At 43.8% G+C, this 26,282-nt stretch overlaps 1 protein-coding gene across 4 annotated transcripts in view; it reads right to left on the reverse strand.

Moving 5' to 3' along the window:
• HTT (huntingtin) overlaps positions 1–26,282 on the reverse strand; it is an 81,327-nt gene that overhangs the window by 11,977 nt on the left and 43,068 nt on the right. For all 4 annotated transcript variants that reach the window (XR_011849911.1, XM_072126159.1, XM_072126158.1 and 1 more), the window contains 18 exons: positions 25,962–26,200; positions 24,019–24,161; positions 21,152–21,359; positions 17,871–18,015; positions 14,447–14,626; positions 13,478–13,654; positions 13,139–13,215; positions 12,654–12,792; positions 11,250–11,372; positions 10,809–11,022; positions 8,372–8,517; positions 8,117–8,294; positions 5,738–5,836; positions 4,608–4,795; positions 3,871–3,997; positions 2,248–2,348; positions 1,224–1,378; positions 731–870 (listed from right to left, as the gene is read on the reverse strand). Coding sequence is in view for 3 of the 4 variants with exons in the window: in XM_072126159.1 (XP_071982260.1) it covers positions 731–870; positions 1,224–1,378; positions 2,248–2,348; positions 3,871–3,997; positions 4,608–4,795; positions 5,738–5,836; positions 8,117–8,294; positions 8,372–8,517; positions 10,809–11,022; positions 11,250–11,372; positions 12,654–12,792; positions 13,139–13,215; positions 13,478–13,654; positions 14,447–14,626; positions 17,871–18,015; positions 21,152–21,359; positions 24,019–24,161; positions 25,962–26,200 (2,779 nt within the window). In the remaining variant the exon portion in view is untranslated. The remainder of the gene's footprint in view (positions 1–730; positions 871–1,223; positions 1,379–2,247; positions 2,349–3,870; positions 3,998–4,607; positions 4,796–5,737; positions 5,837–8,116; positions 8,295–8,371; positions 8,518–10,808; positions 11,023–11,249; positions 11,373–12,653; positions 12,793–13,138; positions 13,216–13,477; positions 13,655–14,446; positions 14,627–17,870; positions 18,016–21,151; positions 21,360–24,018; positions 24,162–25,961; positions 26,201–26,282) is intronic.

Raw genomic sequence — 26,282 nt, forward strand, 5'->3', positions numbered from 1 at the left:
AAAGACCGATAGAGAGCGAAAGACCGATAGAGAGCGAAAGACCGATAGAGAGCGAAAGACCGATAGAGAGAGAGCGATAGAGAGAGAGCGATAGAGAGAGAGCGATAGAGAGAGAGCGATAGACACTGGATGGAAAAAGGCAGCAAGCTATGTCTTCCTATCCCACTTCCTCCTACAGAGCAGCGTAAATGCTCAGCAGATAATAGCTGATTGTGGACAGATGCAAAGTATTGCATCCATACCTGTCCTCAGTTGAGCGAACACTCAAGAAGATCTCTCCAGTGATAAGGACAGTGACATCAATAGGGAAAAACCTGGAACAATCATTGGCTGACAAGTTCACTCCTCCTCCTGCTTTCAGGAGGAGGAAAAATAACATATCCTTCTGTATGTGCAAATGGTAGGATATGTCCTAGCCCCGTGGTAAGGGGACTAAAAACAAGATATGAACACAGCCTCAGGCATGTAACAAAAGTAGACAAGATTTTTTCCCAAACCAGATATTAATGGTCTAAACTAATACCAGATTGGTGATGGCCCCACCCCTGGAATTCCCTCTGACCCATCTGCAGTGACCATAGCTTGAAGCATCAAGTATTGGACTATCACCAATATGGTATCAAACAGCCACCATTCTGATGAACTATCCTGAGAATTGGCCGGCAACAATATCAATCCTCAGATGACCTGCTGGGAGTTAACTTGAATGCAATGTAATGAGTGCAAGTACCTGTGGTTGAGGCAGATAAGCAAGGCACAGGGTCCCAGGCTTGATAGGCGTGGTGGGTGGCGATATTGTCTCTTCTAGATACCATCGCTTGGATTTCTTGCTCCACAATTCCTCTGACAACACTCAACTTTCTCCCGAACCTACAGACAGAGGGAGAAGTAAAACTTATTTCCCACACGAATTGCATCTGGCAATTATGGAATCATGCCGAATTCACATTGGATTTAGAGCTTGAGAAAATGGTCCTCGTATAAGGGTGCATTCAGACGGCCGTACCAGATACCCGGGCGAGCACAGGGCCCTGGAGGAAGAGGTGGGAGGGCCCAGTGGTCCTGCACTTCTAATGTCCATAGACTTCTATTGTGGCCGTCTGAATGAGCCCTAAGCCTGTATGTGCCTGGCACAGGGTATTTTAAAAGAATTTTGTAATCCACAGGCTGATATGTTGAGAACAATGATGACAGGTAAGGAATACTGAAAATTATATGAGAACCTGGTATCGAGAGCTTTTAAAGTCTTGTTCCGCGGCTGCTGCTCCAGGGCGCTAATGGCTGGATTGCCGGCAGATGGAATGGTCATGGCGCTCAGCACAAGGGAGGTGATCGCTTGTACCGCCAGGACGTTTATCTGCGTTCTCTCCGTGTCCTCCTTTAACACAAAGAAAAGCAAGAGCAGAGTCATAAACAGCATACATGTCAGATTCCAACAGAACAACCGGCCACGTTGAGGAGTTGCATGGAGATCTTAAGAGTTGGCTAATTTTGCATTTAGGAAGATAATATAAAATTGTAACCACAGAGATGTTTACACCCTTAAAAAAGGATGGAAATTGTTGATGCCATCAGACAGAGAAAAGAGGGGGGAAAGCAGACTGCCAGAAGAGTCACAAGCAGAATTCAACAGAAACATTGGCTATGTTAAGGAGTTACACAGACTCTACAACAGCAAGATTTTTAGTTTTTGAGTTGGACAAGTTTGCATTTTAGATTGCATATAAGAATGTTCCTATAAAGAGGCCCACGCCCTTTAAATAATCCCATCCTGAAGAGGAGGCCGGCTGGAGCCACTTATTGTCTGCCTATAGATTTTTTCACGCATATTTTGGCAGGATGATCTAAAATCTAAAATCTAAAAGAGCCTTTTTTAAACACCCAAAAAATTGTGAACAGACCGATACCTATTAAGAACAAATAGCTTTTCAGTACAGTCCTATAGGCAGAAAACCAATTAACCTACAGTTGCATTGCAGAAAACCTATTCCCTGCCGTAGTAGGCATTTACCATTAGGATTAAATGCTAGTCATAAACAGCTGGTAAGAGGTCCTGGTACCCCTCGGGCTGACACGGTCGTCCTAACCCCTCCACACCAAGACAGAAACTCTTAATTTGATGACTCTCTATTAGACAGCAGGGAATAACAGCTAAAGCCGACTGGATCTAAGAAGTTAAATGAGGGGTGTAAATGAATTTTGCTGAAATACTACATTGTGGCCCCACGGAGCATGGTATACATCTACCTCCTGCTGACTCTCTTCTTGGTCCATTACTATAGGCTGAGTCACCAGTACGCCGAGCAGAGTGGCCCAAGTCTCCTCAAACTGAGTCCGGCTCGTCCATCCTAGGGGGAGAAAAGTCAATGTAATGCCCGAAACTTTTAACAGAGATCTAGGAACGTTTTCAGGTACACAAGCGAGAGCAGGATGACATGCACAAAAATGTCCTTGAAGAAAACTTGAAAACACAACCATCAGCATAACATTATACACTGTGCCTCCTAAAATTACAAGAAAATAGTGTTTAAAGGACTACTACCTCCATCAAGTGTTATCATCAGCTGGCAGAATATTGTAGGGAAATGCAAAGTGATTACAGAAAACCCTTATTATCTATCACAATTATGCCATTTCCAAGATGGTCCCAGTTGAATCCATATGCTAATGAGGCAGTTGCTGCACCTGGGGGCGTGTCCTCAGCCCCCAGAGCACTGCTATCCCCTGCCTAAACCAGTTCTCTCTTCTCCCAGTGTCGCCACCATGAGAAATCTCCTGCTCATCTAATGGAGAGAGTAGCGGTTGAGGCAGGAAAAGCAGTTTTCTGGATGCTGAGGACATACCCCAGTGCACCAACTGCCTCATTAGCATAGAGATTAATAAAGGGATCCATCAAAAACTGTATAATGTACAGAAATAATAAAAGTATCTTTGAAAGCACTGTACATTTCTCTGCAGCATGCTGCCAGTGCACTATAATGCTTGGGGGAGGTGGTAGACTTCCTTTAAAAGGAATCTGCAGATATGTGTAGTGGTTTGTAGTGACAGGACTGTAAATAAGTTATAATCCAGCTCTCAAAACAGTTCTGGATGGATCTTTCAGCCTGAAGAGCTTTCTGCTGGCTGCTCCGCAGCCCCTCCCTCTGCTAGGAGTAGTAGCTGTATCAGGAGGATACTTACAGTAGTCAGAACAGAGGGGAGGGGCTGTGGAACAGTTCATTGCAAAAAGCAGAAAGCTCTTTAGGTTTAAAGTGAACTTACAGTCCTGCTGTTATTTACTACACACCTAAATGTAAGGTTACACACATGTTGAGGCCTACACCAAGCACAAATCTACTGTTTATTGTGGTCAAAACTGATGACTGATCCCCCCTTTAAGAGGATCTTTCAAAAACTCAATCTCATCAAGCACTTTAATAGGCATTGCTTTCCCCTGTCTCCTCTGTTCCCTGCTGTCAGGGGGTGTCAGGCTGTCTGCTCCAGCCCAGGACCACTCATTTGACTGAAGAAAGGGTAACTATCATAGTTTCGGTAACCAATATGTTAATTAGGCACTCTGCGGTCATATGGGTGGCCCTGATGAAGCTTAGCTCAATCCATCTGGCAGTAAGAACACAAACATAATGACACTGATAACTCAGGAACTAGAGGATAGAGAAAAAAAAAAAATAATCCTACTCCACCAGAATATGCCGGGCAACATTTTTTTTTTTTTTTTTTAGTTTTTAACTGCGTTGTTCTTTGGTTTTTTCCCCCATATAAAAGAAAAATTTTAAAAATTGTTAAATTAGGAAAAATAAAATAAAATAAAATGTGCAAAATCCCACCAGCCCAATCCACATTTGCAGGTCTGTTGAACGCGCTTCTTACCCAGGGTATTGATGCGGTATATAAACTCTTTGAATACTTCTTTTTCTTGCAAGAATTCAACTGGGATCTCAGGGAGTGAAGTTCCAAATTCTCCTCCCGTTTTAGGTGACCAGCCGAGCTTCCATACCTGTGCAACACACACAAGAAGTCTTAAATGCACGGTTAGGTTTGGTGCAGGGTCTGAGGTCACAGCAATGACGTGCCAACAAGGTCCCCATAACAGTGTCATAGTAAACAGTGTAACCCATAAGTAACCCACAGACTTCCATAGTGCGTAGGCGGCCCGCACCCACTCCTTTGTGCTCACAATCCTGTGTCGTACACCCTCGGCATCATTGTGCATGTGTTGTACCCACAGCGCATTTACTATGTACTACATCGGCTTCACTTAATGAATGCGCAGGAGAAGACAGCTCCGGGATCAATAGAAATATTTGGGACATTTAACCGCCAGTGGGTGACTCGCTGTCACAAATCACATCTGTTCCCTTTTACACGATGCTGCTCCTTTCCTATTATCTGATGACCGTGTCTATCAGTACTAAGAGAGAGGGACAGCAAGGTCCATGTCCTTCTAGGAGCTGGTAGCACCCATCAGCAGGCGTCATGCCATTTTCAATGCATTATGGGTAAAGTAACAGGGTCCCTCTACCACAATTCCACATTCATGTTTATTTGAGTATTACCTCAAGTGAAAGCCCATTATTCTTGATGACATTAAGCCGGGGCTTACTCACCAGAGGGGGTACTCTTGTATAGCTGTTGACTATGGGTAATCTGGCCAAGCTGATGATGATGTTTCTGAATACCGGGGTGAGGAATGCTGCTATGTTGCCATTTCTCATGTGCCCGAACAACAGAACAGTCTGCAGGGAGTCCACCATTTCAGACATCATTACGCAGGCGGTCCTGACATACGCTGCCCCTAATAGAGGAGAAATGGATTTCTTATTATGGAAGCTCACACAATGGCCGTCACCTACACAGGAAGCAGGAGGACATTATAAAGTCTTGGGAACAGAAATTCTAATTAGTTATATTTCTCTCTCTTTGTATATCCATCCAAATATAAATATCACTTGTGTACAGGAGGAGTCTGAAGTCCCAGGACAACTTTTTAGATAATAAACCCGACACCCCAGCAAGTAAAGGGGAACATGGCGGCCACATTAGATCAATGGAAAACCCTTACCGACTGCCTTAGAACTGGGGTTCCTTGAGTGGGTTATGTGAAATACTATGGGAACATGTTTCATTTCATGTATGACATATTACGTGCTACATTATGTCTTCCTGTGGCTATATACGGTTTTATTGTTTACTGTTAATTTCTTTTGTCTTTCGTCAATAAAATGATTCAACGTAGATCAATGGAAAAGTTTTTCATATGGAAATGTAGTGGCCAGCACAAAACAGACTTTTTCAAAACTCGATTGCGACAATCAGATCTGTAATATCTCTTGTGGTATCAACACAGAAAACTGCAACAACAACTGGGAACGTTCCGTGTGATGCACAGCTATGTGAGGCGTTGCATTAGGTTCTGAACATAGAGCTGAAGGCGCTAGTTCCAACCCACATGAGAATCCTTGTGTTGCTGACTTTTAAACCACAAGAGATATTACTAATCTCATTGCGGTAAATTAAATTTCTGATACAATTCTTAAAACGTTACATGACCAACTTCCCATTGAAAACTTGCTCTTGATCCAATATGGCGGCTTTCAAAATTTACTTGATGGGGGTCGGGGGGGAGAGATACATCATTTACCTTTTTATCTCCAAAATAAAAGGGGTACACAGGCTGCCCCCCTGTACACAGGCTGCCCCCCTGTACACAGGCTGCCCTGGTGAGCCTACGCCATACCTGGTGTACCAGACTCCCCATCATCTTCTGCAGCCTCATCCGAAGAAGTGTTTTTTTTCTGTTCCGGGCTCAGAAGTTGCTCTCCGGGTTTGACTGCAACTAAAAACACACAAAGTTTTAGGGTCATGAGACTTTTAGAAGTCTATGTGTCTCTTAGTAGTTTTCCTATAATCGCACTTCCCTATGTACTGGGACACTGATAGTTGACCCTGAGGTTCTCTTGAATTGTATAGACCGAGGACATCCCTCGCACCAGCTTTATGCCCATGTAGTAAATGGGCCACCACTTACGTCAATGAGGTGTGTGTGATTCTACACTTCCCTTGCCGTGGCCTGACTGTGTCTTAAGAGAACATCTTATTCCTCCGGACAAGTTATTTGGAGATTTATACATTTGATGTGTAAAAACAGGGCATCAGAAAGGACCCCAAGGAGTAATAAAAGCCTATGAAGTATCTGGCACCGCTGCGCAGATGACGGGTGATGCGCTGCTGAATATTATTCTATCTGACGTTCAAGTCCAGCGGAATATGACGTTTGTTAAATGGTTAATCGTCGGCTGTAACCTCCAATCAGAGTGAGTATATGAGAGAAGACATTGTGTATTCCCAGTCCTCGCAGGATGTGAGACTCCACAGCGCTGGGCGTCTGAATAAAACATGACAGGGCAATGCTTAGACGCCGCGTCACGTATGTATCATACAATCACATGTTACAAGACTGCGGCACCGAGAGGACACAGTACTGCTGGTCAGAGGAAGAGGGGGCCATGACACAAAGGGACAAACCCTGTAAGTTGTACAAAATATTTAGTAGTAGTAGTTCAATGAGGTAACATTTATTTTTGTTTAAAGGGCATCTACCACCAGGATGAAGGACAGTAAGCAAATGAGCCAGAGGGGCTCCGGGCCCCATAGGTGTTAATGAAGCCTGGAGCCCCTCAGGCGCATTTGCTTACAGTCCTTCATCCTGGTGGTAGATGCCCTTTAAGTCAATGATTTCCTGAAGCCTCCAAGCTCTCCCAATAGAGGCAGTCACTGGGATGTGTTACAGGATAGTCAAACTTTACTTTGCTCTTCTTAGCAAACAAGGTGACAAATCTCCCGTCTCTCCAGTGTGTCTACATCTGACTTGTAAGGAGCATTACATTATTTACCAGCCTTGGTTTCTCACTGCCGGCAATATTCTGCTAATAGTTGTCTGCACGCTGATACGTGGATGTCTAGATCCAAGTCCCTGCGCACAGATAACACATCGGGAAGACATGACAGCTACGATGAAAGAGGACTCCAGATACTTGGGGTATATCTCAGCACTATACCGCGAGCGCACTTACCTGTTACAGAAGCGCCAAACTGCAAAGTAACCAAATACTGAAGCCATTGAAGATGCACTAAAGAATTTTACAGATTAATTCTATTCTTTATAAAACAGAGAGCGGTCATGAGATATGATGGGTCCTATACAAAAGATTCCATCTGCAATTCTAACAAATGTACAGTGTTCCTGCAAGTGAGATTACCTCCCACAGACAGTAGCGGATTAGAATATGGGCAAAATAATAATAATTCCTGTATTTATATAGCACACACAGATTACGCAGCACTGCACAGAGTTTGTCATATCAGTCCCTGTCCCCAATGGGGCTCACAATCTAATCACCTGCCAGTATGTTTTGGAGTGTGGGAGGAAACCGGAGGACCCGGAGGAAATCCACACAAACACAGAGAGAACATACAAACTCTTTGCAGATGTTGACCCTGGGACTTGAACCCAGGACCCCAGCTCTGCAAGTCTGTAGTGCTAACCAGCGAGCCACCGTGCTGCCCCAATTTGGGGGGTAGCCTAGGGCCCAAGCGTTCTAGGGGGCCCATGGCCACCAAAACCACCAACCAAACATTATAATGAGAAGAACCTTCAGCCTTGAAAATCCTTGTACATCTGTTCCTGCTCTCAATACACATGTACAAAAGAGCCATTGGAGGACCTACAAAAGTCCTGAAACTTCAGATTGAAAGCAGATAGCAGGGACGCATCTTCCATTCCCCAAGAAGCTGATTCTAGTACCAGATGAAGGAAGTGACTCCAGACTTGCAGGGGCTATAATAGTCATACAGCCCAGGGCCCATGGCATTCTTTATCCTTCCCTGCAAGCATGATTACCTCCCACAGATAATTTAGATAAGTTGGAATTTACCCAAATGACAAATCTGTATGCAGGAGACCACTTAGCTCCCCCTAGTGTTAGCTGTATACAGTCAGAATTGCAACATTCAACTCAACAGCTGTGTAAAAAGATGCTGCGCTGAAGCAAATAATGTAATGCTATTAACGTATGTAATATGCAAAAAGCCAAAATGATGCATGCCATGGACTTACCGGCCTCTATAATGAAGCGTGTGCAGCTGATGAGTGAACAGGCGTGTGTCATGTACTCAGCGGAGGCCAGCAGGGTCCACAGGGTGGGCTGCTGGAGGGTTAGACAGCAGCAATCCAGTACAGCCTGGAGGTCCACGCTCAGCGGGACCTGCTCGTGCACCAAATGCCAGGACACGGCCTGCAGAGAAGAGACAGAGTCACACACTGATAACATAACACAGAGCCTAGAATAAGAAAAACCGTACAATAACTTACCTCCACCGACATCACCACAAACTTCAAAATGTCCACTTCCTTATCCTGATTTATATGAAAGGATGGAGGGATTTTAGGTAGAGACAGCAGAAACTGCGCCAGCGCTCGGCAGAGGGTGACGAGGGAGTGGTAGACGTCAGCATCACCTAATCCAGGCAGAAAAACATGATGGTAAACAGCAAGCGACTTATCCCCCATGTAATGGCCCCGTCTGATATCCCTGCAATATATATGCGGCTACAGTCATTGCTGGAGACAATGGGGCACATTTACTTACCCGGTCCATTCGCGTTCCAGCGGCGGCTTCTCCGCTCTGGATTCGGGTCCGGCCGGGATTTAATAAGGTAGTTCTTCCGCCGTCCACCAGGTGGCGCTGCTGCGCTGAAAGTAAACTCATCGCGCCGGAATGCACCGAGCTGGACCAGGTGAAGGTAAGCGGTCCTTATGCGACACAATTCGGTTTTTAAATTCAGGGGCTTGTCCGAATAATTCGGGTTGCTCGAAAACCACGCCCCCTACTTGTGGCGCACGGAAGCTGGTGCGCGCGCGACACAATCCAAACCCGTGCGCCACAATCCCGGGGCAATTCAAGGAAACTCGGCGCAAATCGGAAATATTCGGGTAACACATCGGGAAAACGCGATTCGGGCCCTTAGTAAATGACCCCCACTATATCCATTATCCGTATAATCCCAATATCACCGGGAGCCAAACAAGTCGCCAGTCCCAATTGTCACAGTGAATACGGAAGGACCTGGCAGCATGTGCTCCCAGGCCCCGAGCTCACAGACAGGAGGATCTGCCATTCATTATCAGGGGCTCAAGCTTTTAATACGTGTTCAGACAATGCAAATGCCCCGATGTATCAAGCACACAAATGAATGGGAGCTGAAAGTATTTGCAAGATAAATATACAAGTCTACAACTTGCTGCGTCTGCAATCTGCAAGGGGCCTTGAAATAAAAGTCCATGATCCCCCGAATTGTCCAATTTCTCATTTCGATGACTATACTTTATTCTAATGGGTCCAAGTGTGAGAGAGCAAATGATCGTTAAGGTGTTGCAGTTACTTGTGATCTTACTGCAAAACACAAGTGAGTTGGCAACTATCAAGTCACTCCCAGGGCTAGACTAGGAGTGACTTGCAGTGTAGCCCTGGGTTCGGGCGGGGGGCAATAAGTATGTAAACATTCATGGTGTGACCCCTGGGTAACTGCTCATGAGAGAGTGGTTCTCCCCTTAAGTTTGTTATCCCGTATGTACAGGATGGGGGATCACAATCTGATAGATTGTGTTTATACTGGGGGCTTTTCACGCTGATCTTCAACATAGACTCCGAGGGTCCTGTTCTCACTTACTGAATGAATCGGTAGGTCTAGCAATCGGCCAGCCGCTCTATTCAATACTACAGGAGCATGTAACGTGCAGCATATGGCACTTGGCCATCTCCAGCAATCCCATACACGGTCTATGAACCTGCCAGAGAAAGCGGCGATCCACTTTCTGAAGATAAAAGTTGCTACTTGTGTAATGAAAAGTTATACAATTTTCCAATATACTTTGTGTACAAATTCCTCAGGGTATTCTAGATCTCCGCTTGCTGCCTTTCTATAGAAAGCTTCTATGCTTCCTTCCAGTGGATAAACACCGGCCCCTGGTCATGTGATGTCAAACAAATGAACAGCTCATCCTATCACACCAGGGATATAAGGAGCCGTGCACCCATGTGACATCACATGACCAGGGATATAACAAGCTGTGCACCTGTGTAACATCACACCATCAGAGCTATAACAAGCCGGGCACCAGTGTGATATCACATGACCAGGGATATAACAAACCATACACCTGTGTGAGATCACATGACCAGGGATATAACAAGCCATGCACCTGTGTGAGATCACATGACCAGGGATATAACGAGCCGTGCACCTGTGTGACATCACACGACCAGGGACTGATATTTATCCAAGTAAACAATGAAACTTTCTTTAGAATTACAGCAAGCAGAGATCTAGAAAACAGCAAGGAATTGATACAGAAAGTATAGAATGATACAAACAATTGTTTAATTTGCTGTAATGTGAACACCCCCTTAACACAATGGCAGAACGCATGCTCAACCTGCCACTTATTTTTTTAAATCAGGTAATTTTTATTTACATAATTTTAACAGTTTTTACACAAACTCATATCAGAACTCCCCTTATCAACCTGTTCTCATGATCGGTGGGGGGGGCCCCCATCGATCAGATTGTTATCTCACATCCACAGAACAATCAAACTTAGAACAAGCCCTTTAATTCATTCAGCTGCCGCTCTACTCTATGGGACTGCCAAGGATGGCCAAACAAAGGACTTAACAGCCTTTCCTTCCAATAATTGCCTTATGACTGTTACTGTGGATGGATGTGGGATCTGGTGAGGTGTTCATTACCTAGCACTAAGCTCAGCTTTTCCCAGTACGAGCTTCCATCAATAGGCTGCAGAGGCTGGAAGAGCTGATGTCCGTCTGGGAGCTGCTGGACGCTTTGTGAGATGAGATCCAGGATCACGGACCTTACGGTTTCAAAGAAAGAGCTGTCCTGATCGGCCAGCATCAGGTTCACTCCCAGGGACAAGCAAGGGGCGAGGAGGCTCAAGTTAAACTCCTACAATGGAAGAAAATCCTATTAGTTAATGTAGCCAATTCTGGGATGTCCAAGAGTATAATACTATTGTATGAAAATTCTATTACATCTACAACCAGTACAAAATCCACTCCAACTGATTAGAGTCAGATTCACTTAAATCATGGATGCGACACAACCTTAAACTAGAAAATTAAAATTAAAAAAAAAATTCAAGTTGCAAAAGTAGTATATCCCATAGGCAATACCTTGCTGACCATGAAGGGGAGACGCTCTGCAGAGGGGATTCTATTCACCAGTTCTGCTCCTTCCAGCAGCGCAGAATCCGAGTGTGAGTAACACTGCGATCGTACCAGAGACGCGTACCAATCCTGTCACAGGGGAAAGATCAGACACAAGACTAAATCTAATAACCAAATTCAGCATGTACCCACCAATCACAGATAGCATGGTGGCTTGGGTCCTGTTAAATATTACATTACTATATCACAACATATCTCTATTGGTCATAGATAATAAATAAGATAAAGGGGCTTACTATAATCTTACAGAACGGAAGCAGAAGAATGACTGTGTTATTGGAACTGGGCTGCCATTCCCCAAACCGGCCACTTCTGATGTTGATAACTTATTCTATAGTCCCCCATTTCATTTAGGAGCAAAAATCATTTTAAAATGAGCCAGTCATCATGAAAATATAGTGTGAACTAAAGGTAGCATGTTATAGAGCAGGAGGAGCTGAGCAGATTCTACGTAGTGTCCTATCTGCCGGCAGCATGTTATAGAGGAGGAGGACTTGAGCAGATTGTACGTAGTGTCCTATCTGCAGGCAGCATGTTATAGAACAGGAGGAGATGAGAAGATTGTACACAGTGTCCTATCTGCCAGCAGCATGTTATAGAGCAGGAGCAGCTGAGCAGATTGTACATAGTGTCCTATCTGGAGGCAGCGTGTTATAGAGCAGGAAGAGCTGAGCAGATTGTATGTAGTGTCCTATCTGCAGGCAGCATGTTATAGAACAAGAGGAGATGAGAAGATTGTACACAGTGTCCTATCTGCCAGCGGCATGTTATAGAGCAGGAGCAGCTGAGCAGATTGTACATAGTGTCCTATCTGGAGGCAGCGTGTTATAGAGCAGGAAGAGCAGAGCAGATTTTACGTAGTGTCCTCGCAGGAAGTGTACGTTTAGAGCAAGAGTACAGCGTGTCCTATTTGCAGGCAGCAAGTTATAGAGAAGAAGGAGCGGAGAAGATATTTAGTTTTGTAATTATTCAGTAAACGTAGCATTTTGTACTTAATTCTCTGCTCTTTCTATGGTGTGAAGTGAAAGAGGTGCTTCCCATCAGAGATGTATAAAGAACAGGTTGTACCAAATCTTTTCCTATAAAACAAATAAGTAATTCAGCTCCTCTTATTCTATAACATTCTACCGGCATATGTGCATTTTCATGACAGGTTTGCCTTAAAGTGTACATAAATCCGAGATAGCGGCCAACTATTGGCTTGTTTATATACACACGCATGTAGGAAGCTCTTAAGAGAATCAAAGGGCAACAAGAATGAACACAATGACATGTAATCGTCCATTACTCCATGTACGTCTCTTTCCATTCCTGAATTTCTCAATCGTGGATAAAAGTGATAAAACCCACCTCATCAGTTTCCAACGTTTCCAGCCGTGGTTGATTTTCCCCGTCCAGCGGGTGCGAGGTCACTAAAGGTAACGGGCTGATGGATTCTGGTGCCACCGTTGAACGAAATCTGTCCAGCAGAGAATACAGTCTTTGGTGCCTTAAGAGGAAAACAAAATAAACATGGCATGTAACCATGAATAGAGCCATATCATTGCTATTAAAAAAAAAAAAAAAAAAAAAAAAATCAAGCAAAATTGCTGCATGCTCCATGAAGTACAAAAGTCACACTTCAAATGGTTATATATGGAGTGGGGAGCTGTAAGCACAATCCTGATGAGATATTAAATGGGAGATTCTACTCTTTAATAGGACACCAGAACTTTTATTCTAGGTGCCACAATTCAGCCGTTTGAATTGGTCTACTGTGGTGATGTCTACACAGTCCAAGTATATATCCGTACACATACTGCACAACATCTCCATCCCTATTGCTTCAGCATTACCTTTGTGCTAATCCACTGCTCTGCAGATACTCCTGCATCCTGTCCAGCTCCTCCACGGGTAACTGAGACACGCTATTCTGTAAAGAGATAACACAACTTATTGGACTCTTCAGACTACAAGAATATTCTATACAATTCTCTCCTGACTCCCAATCACACACGTTTGAATGGCTCAGCCAAAAATGCATGCGTAAGGCATGGAGACAGTATCCCAAGAACAAAAGATCAGGCAGCTGAATTCCAACATGCCCAATCCCGATTTTCCATGAGATCTGCCATCAGACAAGGTTTTAGGGAGAGCCCATAAATAGGGTCTCTTGTGATCACTGCTTCCTTTACCTGTGGAGTAGCAGCCAGCAGCATTTCCACCCGACGACACGCCAGCGTATCCACCATGCGGGCCAGCACACGGAAAGGAGTGCACAGGAGCTTGTCTATGTACAGCATCAGCACGGCACCAGACTGGCTGAGGTGGATGCCTTCCAGACACTGAAGGGTCTTCTTCAGGGAAGTCGGCTGAGGGATAAAGGAAGGAAACAAAACTTTAATGTTTTATAGATCCAACCACAGTAGGTACTGTTTTTGGAAGACATTTGCTTTAAATGTAAAATCATTGCAGAATCCATCTTGGGCTTCCGAGATGGGCTGCAGTTCACTGGAGTATAAAATGACAGGTTCCTACAAAAATCTACACAAAGGAGAGTGGGAACGGTGGATGGGTGGGCGGGGATTGGTTGGGGGACAAGTAGGAAAAAGTTGAAACAGGCAGAGACCAAATTAAACTATTTTCTAGTTCGGACTACAGATTTATTGAAACCCATTTTGCTCAGAGTGAAAATGTTAAGGGGCAAAATCTCTTGGATTCGCAGCGCTCTGTATATGGGAGACCTGCTAGAATCTAGTCTCCAGCCACCATCCTGGCAGGAAGACTGGTAATAGATTAACAAAAGTAACAATTGACATTGGCCGAACATGTCTTGTACTCGAGTATATAATAGCTATAATGGAAAACAAAATCAGAACCTACCTCCGGTGTTCCCTGCAGCTCCTCTTCCCTCTTGGCTTCCTGTGGCTTCCTGCAGGGTCCACGTGCTCTGCCTGTGCACACAGCGATGACATCACAGAGTGTGCGCGGGCAGAGCGTATGGACCCATCTCTACCTGCGTTGTTGCACAGGAAGCCGAGAGGGAAGAAGAGCTGCACGGAACAACGGAGTTAAGTATGGAGTTCAATTTTGCTGCTGGGCTTTTCCCACCTTAGGCTTAAACTTTTTTCTGTGTTTTTGGGTGAGGGATGTGAGGCACTCACCGTTGCCAGGTTCTCACACCGGGACTGGATGGCTTGGATGAAGAGACCGCTGGCAGCAGAATTCCTGTGTATTGCACTAATGAAGTCCTGCACCGGGGGCTCGTGGGATAAGTTGATCAGATCCTGCACATGGTTCACGATCAGCCAGGTCAAATGCTCCGAGTCATGCAGATTCTGACACTGGGACAACAAGAAGAAGCAGAGTCATATAAAAATTCCCACAATATCATGAACCAATTTTTAAAATTCAATATATATATATTTTTTTTTTGGAGGGGGGGGGGGGGGGAGTTATAAACAAGACATAGATTAGACATGTACATTATATCAGGAATAAAGCAGGTAAAGTGCAGCACAGAGTATACATGTATGCAGTATACAAAAAAAACACAGTATACAGTGCATCAATAGAGAGAAGACAACCCCCTCTCCCCCCCCCCCCCACCAAATACCCTTTGCACCCCATGAGCCAGCTCTCTTCGTAAACCTCTGGGCCTATTGCATGGTGTAGGGAATAATGTATATGTCACCTGTCTGGCTAAAGGTTTCTGGTTCTCCAAACCTGAACCGAGTAGTAACAGGGCTTGGGAGCCTAGTCCCGGAGGGTCCAACCATCTACCGTAAATCTCAGATTTTTTGCATTACGGCGCTTCGGATACGCCACATATTTCAAGCAAATAACAGTATTCATCCTACCTACATATTCCAGGAGAGAAGGGGTCAGAGTCTTATCCAGTGCACTTGGTATAAGGCGCTGTATACCCACAGTACTCAGTTTGATCAGAATTCAATATACCCAACAAACAGTAAAGAGTAGGGGTCCACAACCGAGAGAGCCTCAGATTGCGGCCTACACCCACTGCCCGCAGAGACCAATGAGCACCGGTAGCTCAATGCTCCCGGCTCCACTCCAGGACATGTTAGTACAGAAAACACGACAAGCACACACTGCTCCTGCACTGATCTGCTATAGGGCTGGACGCCGGGAGATATCACCAGGGAGGAGAAGAGGAGCCAGCGAAAGGTTTTTTTTCGTTGGATATGGGAATCTATAGTATAGTGGGGAAAACCCTTTCTGACGGAACATGTCCACTAGGGAGGGATTACACCAGACATGGGTATGAGAAGTGTGCTTGGGAATTGCAAGATACCGTCGGTTAACGACTCACAGGAATAACCCCGAACCCAACCTCTGAAGTATGTACTAATCATTTGGTCCTCTGAACCCACCGCTTCTCCATCACCCCACAAAGTTCTGTAGCTGCAATGAAAATAGAGCCATAGGTTGGGGATATTTATCCCTCCTCCCACTTACTTCTCTGTCATGTATCCAAGCATATTGGCCGTTCCAGACTGAATGATGGAGCAGATCATAAAGCTGGGTGCAAATCCCATATGGCCCATAAAAATTCCCACTCAACACTGTCGAAGGCTTTGGAGAACCGACCTGCCTGCTCATGCTTATCATACTGGATGTTCGGATACAGCCCTGTGATATTCAGAGCAGTCGTCCCATCAGGCATAAAACCTGAATGGTCAATGTGTAAATGAATCAGTTCTTTAAGTCGCTTAGCAGACACTACCCAAGCCTTCACTCGGCAAAATTTGGTGGAGCTTTTCAGTGATCTAGGATTAGGAATGACCATCCGGCTGGAAGGTGAATGACTGAGCATGTGTGTCCACTAGCGCTTTAGGTGGACATGCACATTAATATACACTTTGAACAGCAGATGGCACCATATACCACACCCTTAGTTAATTGGTTGGACGTTACTTTATAATCAGACCACCGGTTGGTGCCATGCTATGTAAGTAAAGAATATAACAAAAAAATTGTGGATTCTTTATGATTAATATGTTAACTAGAAAATAATAAGAAAACTATCACATAGTGATCCCAATCTGTGAGGCATACAGTACTACAAGCATACAGCTACGTCTGACTCCCTTCCATCACACCCTGACAGGAGGAATATGATGGGATAAGTGTACGGTGACAGCTCTACGACGTTTACATCACATCACAAAAGAAGAAATGGAAACTGACAGCTTCATCTTATATAGCGCAGGTTTCTTTCATCTCAGACTTATAGTGATTGACAGATGTGGGTAGATGTCAAATTAGATTTTATGGCTCAAAATGCCCGTGATATTCATTTCTAAAAGTGCATACGGTGGATGGATTGGAAGCTGCATGCAATAGGGAAATTATTTATCAGACAAATCCAAAATTACATTTCTTATTACACCCCCTCCCCCAATAGAGATGGAACCCTAAATGCAGCCCATACCTTCTAGCAATCTGGACATGTACACACGTAGTAGTGCCCTTTTATATTCTCTGTGTTTTTGTAATTGATAAATAGATCAGAAAAATCTAATGATAAATTTGATTCCACCAATCGGGAATCGAGAGAAAACCTTAAAGGAAACCTAATAAAGGAGATCCGATGGTTGGTTTCTATATACCTGATTATCCCCATCTTGTTTTTTTTTTTTTGCAAAAGCTAAGATTTAGAAGATTACTGGTAGAATCTACTCAGAGGAACAGGAGCTATGGCTACTACACGCCTGAGTAGCCTCTTTCGATACCTCCTACCCACCTGTCTTCAGCGAAGAAGGGGGTATGCGCATGCACAGTAGCTACAACTTCAGGATCGTGGCTGTAGCTGCACTCACTCGTCGGCAAAGAGCAGAAATCACTGAAGATGTGTAGGAGGCTACTGGGGCGTGAAGTAGCTGTAGCACCGCCACGCGGCTGCTCCACGCCCCAGTGGCCTCCACCAGTAATTTTCTACCTTTCTGCTAAATCTTAGCTTTTGCAAAAAAAAATATTTACGTACATCTCTGAAGCAGAGGAGGTCCTTTAACTCCACTGCTTAAAGGGAACCCGTCATTCAAAATTTACTTGTCCAGAATAAACAGTTCATAAAAATCTATAATTATCCCTAAATGGTTCCTTGCCATGGCTGCAGTGTTAAAAAAAAAACAGTTTGTAAACTTATAACTTGTAAGCGAGGAAAAAAAAACATATCCAGCACCAAAGAATTAAAAAATTATAACAACTTCCGTCAAAGTGCACTGCCACCCCAAGCGGGATGACTAAGGGCATCCAATAACTTTTTTTTTTTTGCCCGAAAAAGCATCAGCTTGGGGTGGCAGTGCACTTTGCTTGTCATTTTAAAATGTCATTAATAAAGGAAGTTATTTTTGAATTCTTTGGAGCTGGAACTGTTTTTTTTCTATCCATACAAAAAAAATTTTTCGACTGCAATCCAGGCAGCATTGGCTCCGAGCATTGGAAGTTCTTCAATCAGAACCCAGCCGGCAAAGACTGGGTTGGTGATAGGTTCTCGTTAAGGAGCCTCAGACCATAAGTGATAAAGTCATCATCGTCAGATTAACACTTTGGAATAATACCCACCACATAGTCACAGAACAAGATGAGAGCGCCCCGGCGGACTATCTCCCGGTTGCACACGCCGAGCTTGGACTGTGGCTCTGCCTCTTCGCTGTCTGTAGATATCTGGGGGCTCAGCAGCAGTTTGGTACTGGACAGGTTGTTCCTCCTTTACACACAAAAGATTGAGATTATTAGTCACGGAGAGACATTTGCTTAGTCATAAAACAAAGTACAAATATAATAAATAAATCCATATTGTCCCAAATCTAAAAAAAATAATTGAGCCATGACGAGGCCTGTAAGAGTTGATGGTGTCAATAAGGGACTTCTAGGACCATCACAGGTCACACATGTTATTCTATACTGTTAATCTGCATGATTAGTGGGAGTCCCAAAGGAAGAACCCTCAATGATCATAAAGTAATGGCATACTTTTTGTATAACCATACCTCGTGTGTCAAAATATAAAAAACTAATCTTAAAATAAATCCATATTGCTGTTTATTTATCGGCCTACACAGAGTTGCTCCAAACGTGGAGGGCAAAGCTGTGGTCGGCTTCTGGTCCAATACTACAGCATGGAGGGTCTCTGGTAACACTCTTTCAAGCCCTTCTCTCATATGCATATTCCTAAAAGTTTTAGAAGGAAGGAGGCCATGGATAACAAATATAAGAAGATTACCACAGTCCCGGTGCCTGGATCTATGAGTAATGTCCCTGGTTTATCATGACGAATTTTGATCATGAATTTTCAGGGGTTAAAAGGAAATCCAGTTAACGATACGTTCAATGCAGCAGCAACTTGGCAAATTTGGCCGCACAGTGTCATTGGGTAATCATAAACACATGTAAAATAAATTCGATATCAAGTGCACAGTGAGAGGCTTGTGCCTCTCACTGTGGCCAATGAAATTTTTATGCCCTCACAGAAAGGGAATAACATAGTTATTCGATAAGCTTTATGTACCACTAATACAACGGCATTCAAAAATGCAATTGGTCCTGCAAAAAAACAAGCCCTCATACAGCGAGACTTCAAAAAAATTACAAAGTTGCGGGCTTAGGGGATGGTGACAATGAAAAAATGGAAATCAACAAGATGCTGGACACATAACATAAGAACAGGTGCAATACAGGTGTTAGACAGCAGAGGCAGCACTTGCTATACAGATTCTTGGGCGACCAGGAGTTCGAATCCCCCTTTGAAGGTCGGTAAATTCAAACGTAAATTGAAAATTCTGAAATTTTAGGAAAATTATAAAAATCAAAACAAACACGTCGTCTAAGGAGGCAAATACTGGAGGCGAAGAGAGAAAACCGACCAAATTATATTCCAGATGCTGCCATCTGGGTAGTTTGCTTCACATTAGGTGAAAGGTGGTAACCATGACAGCGAGTTAATAACTCGTTAGTCTTCTCTATTAATTACAAGGGGCCGGGGGTAATTATGTATAAATTGCTGGAACAATTTGTGCCGTGCGTGACGGCTGTGTAGCAGCAAACATTGCATTTATGAAGGAGTGTGTCATATTAGATTTGTGAGCGCCAGCCTTCCTCCTACGCTAACGAGAAGGGGGCAATCAACGGGAGGATCAGTAATTACCCTGTACCCTTAAGTTGTTTATATTATTAGGGGAAAGGAATCAAAAGGAGGGGCTCATGATGGCGGGACTGCAAAACAAGCTACGTCATTACACGACGGACACTAGAAAACTGAACTCTACAACATGAGATGCTGTTACAGGCCACTGCATGGAAATGTGAATATTTTGGGTTCCTTTATCTCCCACAAGGGGGCCTGGCTATGTAGAATTGTCAAGAGAGGTCTATCCTACAAGGAATTGGGGCCACCTAGTGCTCAGGATGGGCACTGCAGGTAGTCACAGATGTGGCCAATTTTATTGCAGGACAAACTCCTGTGCAAATTCAAGGGCAACTTAATTAGACCGTATTATGGCGTATGCCAGATAAGAAACCAATGCTCCAGTGTTGCTGGAAACCAGAACCGTTTTGCATGTTTGTATCGACACTGTAGATTTTAAAATAATAAAAATATTGAAAAAGTTGAAAATGAAAGGAAATCTACCCTAAAAATCAAACATGGTCAAACAGGGACACTTACTCATAGATCCATGCACAGCGACTGCGGAAATCTTCATATATTTCTTATCCATGGCCTCCTTCCTTCTAAAATCAACTTTTACAACTATGCTAATGAGCTGTAAGGGCTCCTACGGTTGATACCAGAGCCCCTCAATGTTGTAATTTCACAGGCTGTTACTGTAATTATACATTATACTAATGAGTGTGAAGGACGTTACTGGAGACCCTCTCCATGCTGTAGTTTCAAAAGCTGTTACACTGTCAACACTGTTGTGCTCCTTCTGCTCCTCCTACTCCTTCCTTCTAAAATCAAAGCCACAAGGACTCTGGGATGTGTTACCAAAGGCCCTCTGTACTCTGGCTTCACAGAATGTTACACTATGCTCCTGCACAGTGTAACAGCCAGTAAAGTTACAATATGGATGGGCTCTGGTATCAACCGTGGAAGCCCTTAAGGCTCATTAGCATAATTGTAAAAATTGCTTTTAGAAGGAACGAGGCCATGGATAAATATAAGAATATTACCAAAGCCCTGGAGCCTGGTTCTATGAGTAAGTGACCCTGGTTTATTATGGTGGATTATCTTTAAAAACTCACCTACTTGAGAAACTACAGTGTGTAAGTTGCGTGTGGCACTGGATGACTTCATTTCCGAAGTGCAGTATTGCACCAGAACAATTTAAAACGTTAAAAGTCAATGGAAGGCAATACAATAGAAGGAGTGGCTAATGGGTTTCCAGGGGCATAACTGCTGTGGGTGTTATTGGACATATAAAGAGAAAAATTGTGAGGATAATAGCCATTGCTATTAGCCAGTGTCAGATGGGTAGGGTATTGACCCCTATTGCACACGCCAAAAAAATTAAGGATCTTGGTGGCAAGTACAAAAGGACAGCACTGTATATGTATGGAAAATATATACTGGGGTGTGTGGGGGTTAGACAAGGTTGTCCAGTTGAAGAAAAATGGGTCTTCTTTTTGGTGTTTAATCTGGTATATAAGATTGGCTCTGTTCACTTGAATAGAAATGAGCTGCTATTCCAAACACGGCCAGCAGACAAGCATGGCGCTGTCTGTGCAATGTATAAAACAGCAGCAGATCCTTTTGCACTAATCATAAACATCCACTTCATATCAGTCCTAAATAGTGACCTCTTATAAATTCGCATAATTATTGAGGATACAAAACTAGGTCTTACTTTAGGGTCTGGTGGACTTCGGACCACCAGTTGTAGTTTGTGTAGTCGATCAGCAGCAGAAACTGACACCAGAGAAGAACTAGGGAAGGATGGGTGGGGAACATGGACTCCACCAGATCGTTCAGGGTCTCCAACGTGTAGAAAGTCCCGTCGTCACCGCTGCCCTTGAACAATCTTGTAGCTGCGTTAGTGATTCTCCGGAAAGTTCCTGCAAAATAGATTTAAAGGCCTCTGTCAGGTAATAAAGAATCATACTGCCCACACTATGGGTCCCCCCAGGGGATCAATAAGTACTATATTATCATATCATAGGCATTCAGGTTGTTCTGCAGGGGTGATGACAGCTGCCGCCCCCCTCTGTCACTGATCCTAGAGTTCAGGCATCTTACAATCTTGGACTAATCTGGAAAGCTCTGTGCAGCGCTGCGTAATCTGTGTGCGCTATATAAATAAAGGAATTATTATTATTAATTATCGGACGACCTCTTAAAGCTTTTATTATTCTGCAAATTGGAAAACTCATTTACAATAAGGAAATTCTCTGCGGCGAAAACCATGGCACTCTAGCCCCATCTAATGGCTGGAAAGAAAAATGCAACAGGGAAAAAAACAAACAAACAATCACATTTTGATATTTTATACATCACTAATATAACCTGCATAACTTAGAAACATACCCTTCTCCTATGAGAAGTAAAAGGTTATGCAATGTATGGGCGGTGTCTTAACACTAATCTCTTCAATTACCAAATCATGGAAAATTCTATTTATGAATAATCATTTTTATGGATTTTCTGAGGATATTGTTACAGAAAAACCATGAATAAAATTGGTTTACTAAGAAATGAGCTGTCGTTTCTTCTTTGCATAGTTGTCACAAGGAATGTCAATGTAACAAAAAAAGTTAAGGAAAAATGGAGGAAACAAAAACAGAAATAACCAACAGTAACTTGGCGACTATAATAAATATTAATAATAATTTTTTATTTATATAGCGCACACAGATTACGCAGCGCTGCACAAAGCTTGCCAAATTGGTGCCTGTCCCCATGGGGCTCACAATCTAAACAACCTAACAGTATGTTTTGGAGTGAAACAGGAGGACCTGGTGGAAACCCATGCAAACACGGAGAGAACATACAAACTCTCTGCAGATGTTGACCTGGGAGGAATTTGAACCCAGGACCCCAGTGCTGCAAGGCAGAAGTGCTACTCACTCAGCCACCGTGCCTATATTTAGATATCTTAATGATGCGTTGAGGATCTATAAAGATAGACATTGACAGTATTGTATGTCGAGCTAAGCCATATGTCCCATTTATTTAAGAAGTTCTTGTGTAAGCAGTGGGCAATAGTTTTTTCGTACAAGCAATTTTCATTTACTGAACTGATTACTTTCGGAAAAACCTATTTAACACCCATTGCAGAATATATAGATGTCAAAAATCCAATCCAAAGATTTTAAAAACTCTTCCATATAGGAGAAATGGATAAGCAGCCGCCAGAAACTTTTAGAGCAGCTCATGTCAGATAATCTGATCTAAGGAAAGAGCCATGAATAAGGAAAGAGATTTCCGAAACGCGTAGGGTTCTAGCTCGTCTCTAGACTACCCTATGCAAACGTCTATGTCATAGAATGGATTTTTCTTTTCTTTATGGAATACACTGTACTTGGAGGACCATATGATTCAGCGTTTAGGTGAGTGGACTATATATTTCACTTTTTGGTATTTAAGGAAATGGAACACCAAAATCCCACATGATAAACCAGGGACACTCAATCATAGATTCAGGTGCAGTGACTGTGGTAATCTTCTTACATTTGTTATCAATGCCTCATAGGCATAATGATAAAAGTACCGTATATACCGGCGTATAAGACGACTTTTGAAGACTGAAAAATCTTCAGTCTGGTCTGGGGTCCTCTTATACGCCGGTAATGTTTCTTCTTACCTTTTCCGCGATCCAACCGAAGCTCCGCTGCTACACTCCGTCCGCCGGTGACAGCTACGTGGGTGCCGGCGTCGCAGAGAATATGATGTCGGCACGCGGCTGACGTCATATTCTGTGAGTCGCCAGCGCTCAATGAGCTGTCACCGCCGGCTGGAGTGTAGCAGCGGAGCTTCGGTGGATCGCGGAAAAGGTAAGAAGCTGTTGTATTATTAATGTGCCAAGCAGGCTGCCTATATAGAGGGGGAGGCGGCAGGATGCAAACCGGGGGGCCGGCATTCTGCACAATTGGGGGGCCGCCAGGCTGTATAATAGCTGGCTGTATACTGGGGGTACAGGCTGGCAGTATACTAGGGGGGGCAGTTTGGCTATATACAGGGGGGCTGGCTGTATACTGGGGGTACTAGCTGGCAATATACAGGGGGGCCGGCTGTTGGAAAAGGGGTAGTCTTATACGGCGAATATATCTTAAACTCTATATTTTTAACAGGAAAGTAGGGTCTTATACACCAGGTCGTCTTATACGCCGGAATATACGGTAGATGTTAGAAGGAAGGAGGCCATGAATAACCAATATAAGAAGATTATCCCAGTATCGGTGCCAGAATCTATTAGTAAGTGTCCCTGGTTTATCAAGTTCATTCTGATGGTTGGTCCTTTTACCACTTCTAGGACCCAGGCCCATCACCAGAACAGGGGTATCACATATCTCCCTCAGGTTGGACGATGGTGAAGCAGCTGCAGGGTATACATAGAAATATGGCTACATATAAAGGCAGTTTTCTTCATTCACTTCTATGTGAAACAGCAGATCAAGTGACCTCAGCCCTTTGTTAAGATTCTCACACAAGTGAATGAGGAGCAGATGAAGTAAAAGGTTAATTCTCAGGACTCCCATCATTTGTAGATGTAGTTACCAGATTTGAAGATGTGCACCAGGCACATGAGCAGGGTGCCCAGCTGCTGGCAGTAAAACGTATGCTGCTGTTCACGCAGGTCCACCTTCAGCTCCTTGTGCACGATATCCTCCAGGAGGATCCCAACCAGCTGTAACAGGAACCTTTAACGGGAAAAAGAAGGGTAAACAAATAAAGCAGCTACATACCAAGAAAATGAGGGTGAACTTCCTAATATTCTGTAAATAACTGTCGCATTTCTGTGTCTCCCTTGTCAAGACAGGGGTTCAAGCTCAGGACAGGATCTGTACCCTTCCCTCGTCTGGCAAGAGACAATATAGTCCCTTCGTAGGGGAACCTTCTCTGCATGTACTACAATGGCTGTGCTCCTTCCCTGACAAGCAGGGCAGAAAGTCATTTCTATAGGCTGCAGTGTAGTGACCAGAATTAAAAAAAAAAAAAAAAAAAAAGAAGATCACTGTACCGAGACCCTGTTCACATTCTGCACAGAACAGAATGAAAAACACGTGGTGTATGTTTCCAATTCCAAATTTTAAGGTCTATACTAATATGTGCTCGCAAGAAACTCCTCCCTCCTGCAATTGTGAATGCAGACTGAGCATGTGTGTGTCCTTCTATACTTCGCTAATTAGATGGACTTGTGTATTGCTACATACTCTGCCCACCAGAAGATGTACAACATCGCTAAATAAGTCTAAACATGATTAATTAGGATCAACTATTTTAGGATATATGAAGTAACGTATGACATAATGATGTCACGGTAGGTCCAAACAAAAAAAAAAAAAAAAACCACTGTGTACGGTTTCTTTTCTAGAAGAGGCGGCTTTACACGTTTTTTTGCAGGAAAACCCCTTCCATATTTAGTCTTGTGATAACATTACGGCATGAGCCACAGTATAAAAAGCCTGACAACCTATCAAATCATCAGATAATAAGGCACCTAAAGTATAAAAACATGACCTAGTCACTAAAGATAGATTGTGATGAATGTTTCCAGACACCACTAAAGCGCAGCGTCACACAGAGAGGTTTCGGGGCTATGAGCAGATGTGTGAGCAATATGTTCCTCGTCCAGACAGATGGCAGCGCACACAGGTATACAGGGACTCCTGCAGATTACTAATGTGATTGAAGCAAGCTTAATTATCCTCTGATGTATCCTAAATCTGCACACCCCTCCCACATCATAAAGCCGCTGATGAGTGTCTAACATCACGGGTCCGAAAATTCTTCCATCTCTGCCGTGGAAACACATGTCAACCTACAGAGCACCACTAGAGGGCCCCAATACTTTCACTGTGATTCCACTGATTGGAGGGGAATCGGCTCTTCTCGTGCTTAACCATAAAGGGGTTTTCCCACAAACCAGAGTTAGGCCCTATCCATGGGATAGGCTAACTCGCTGGTCAGTGGGGGTCTCAGTGCCGAGAGCCCCACATATCGCGAAAACGACCCCTCATTGCTCCGTCATTAATCTCTATGGAGCTGACGGAGATCAGTGAGCACAGTGCTGAATGAAGATGAATGGAGCAGAATGGTCATGTGCAGCCGTCTGTTCCATTACTCCGATGGAGCGACGAAGGGTCCAACAGAGGTACGTCATCACCGAGACCCCCACTTATTAGCAAGTTAGGCCCTATCCCATCATCACGTGTCGTGCTGGCTTCTAGGCGATTGAGAAGGCCGTGTACTTATTATACTTTGTTACAGTAATGACAGCACAGTACTCTCTATTCAATTACTTGGGCGGCACATGTTAAGAAACGGAAATTCCTAAACCCTTCATCCAGTTTTAATGTGGATATCCTCCATCAGGTCCAAAATGACTCAAACCAATAATAACTTGTTAATCTTTTAAAACCTTCCCTAGAGTATAAATCCCATTACATCATTTGGGTTACAAGTTCTGCACAGAAAAGACACCAAAGAGTAATATATACCGTGAAAAAGTTTCCTCGGGAGGAACCTTGTTCTGGTTGTGCTCAGCCTCGTCCCCAGCGTTTGGATGGTTATAGTTGCGGTCTCTTAATCGAGCGATGTTCTGGCATGATATCAGTAGGGGGGAGAAGGACAGCTCCTGGATGCGGGACAGTACAATGTCCTCTGTAGACTGTGAGATGAGGACACGTAGGATGGCTAAGATTCCCGAGATCCACAGCTGAACGGTGCCGACGGAGGCCTGAGCAATACCAATGTAAAGGATGACTTATTACATTGTATGAGAGAAGCCACAGCCATATACAGACTAGGACTACACTCAC

Source organism: Engystomops pustulosus, chromosome 1 (assembly GCF_040894005.1).
Source record: "Engystomops pustulosus chromosome 1, aEngPut4.maternal, whole genome shotgun sequence".
NCBI classification, from domain to species: Eukaryota; Metazoa; Chordata; class Amphibia; order Anura; family Leptodactylidae; genus Engystomops; species Engystomops pustulosus.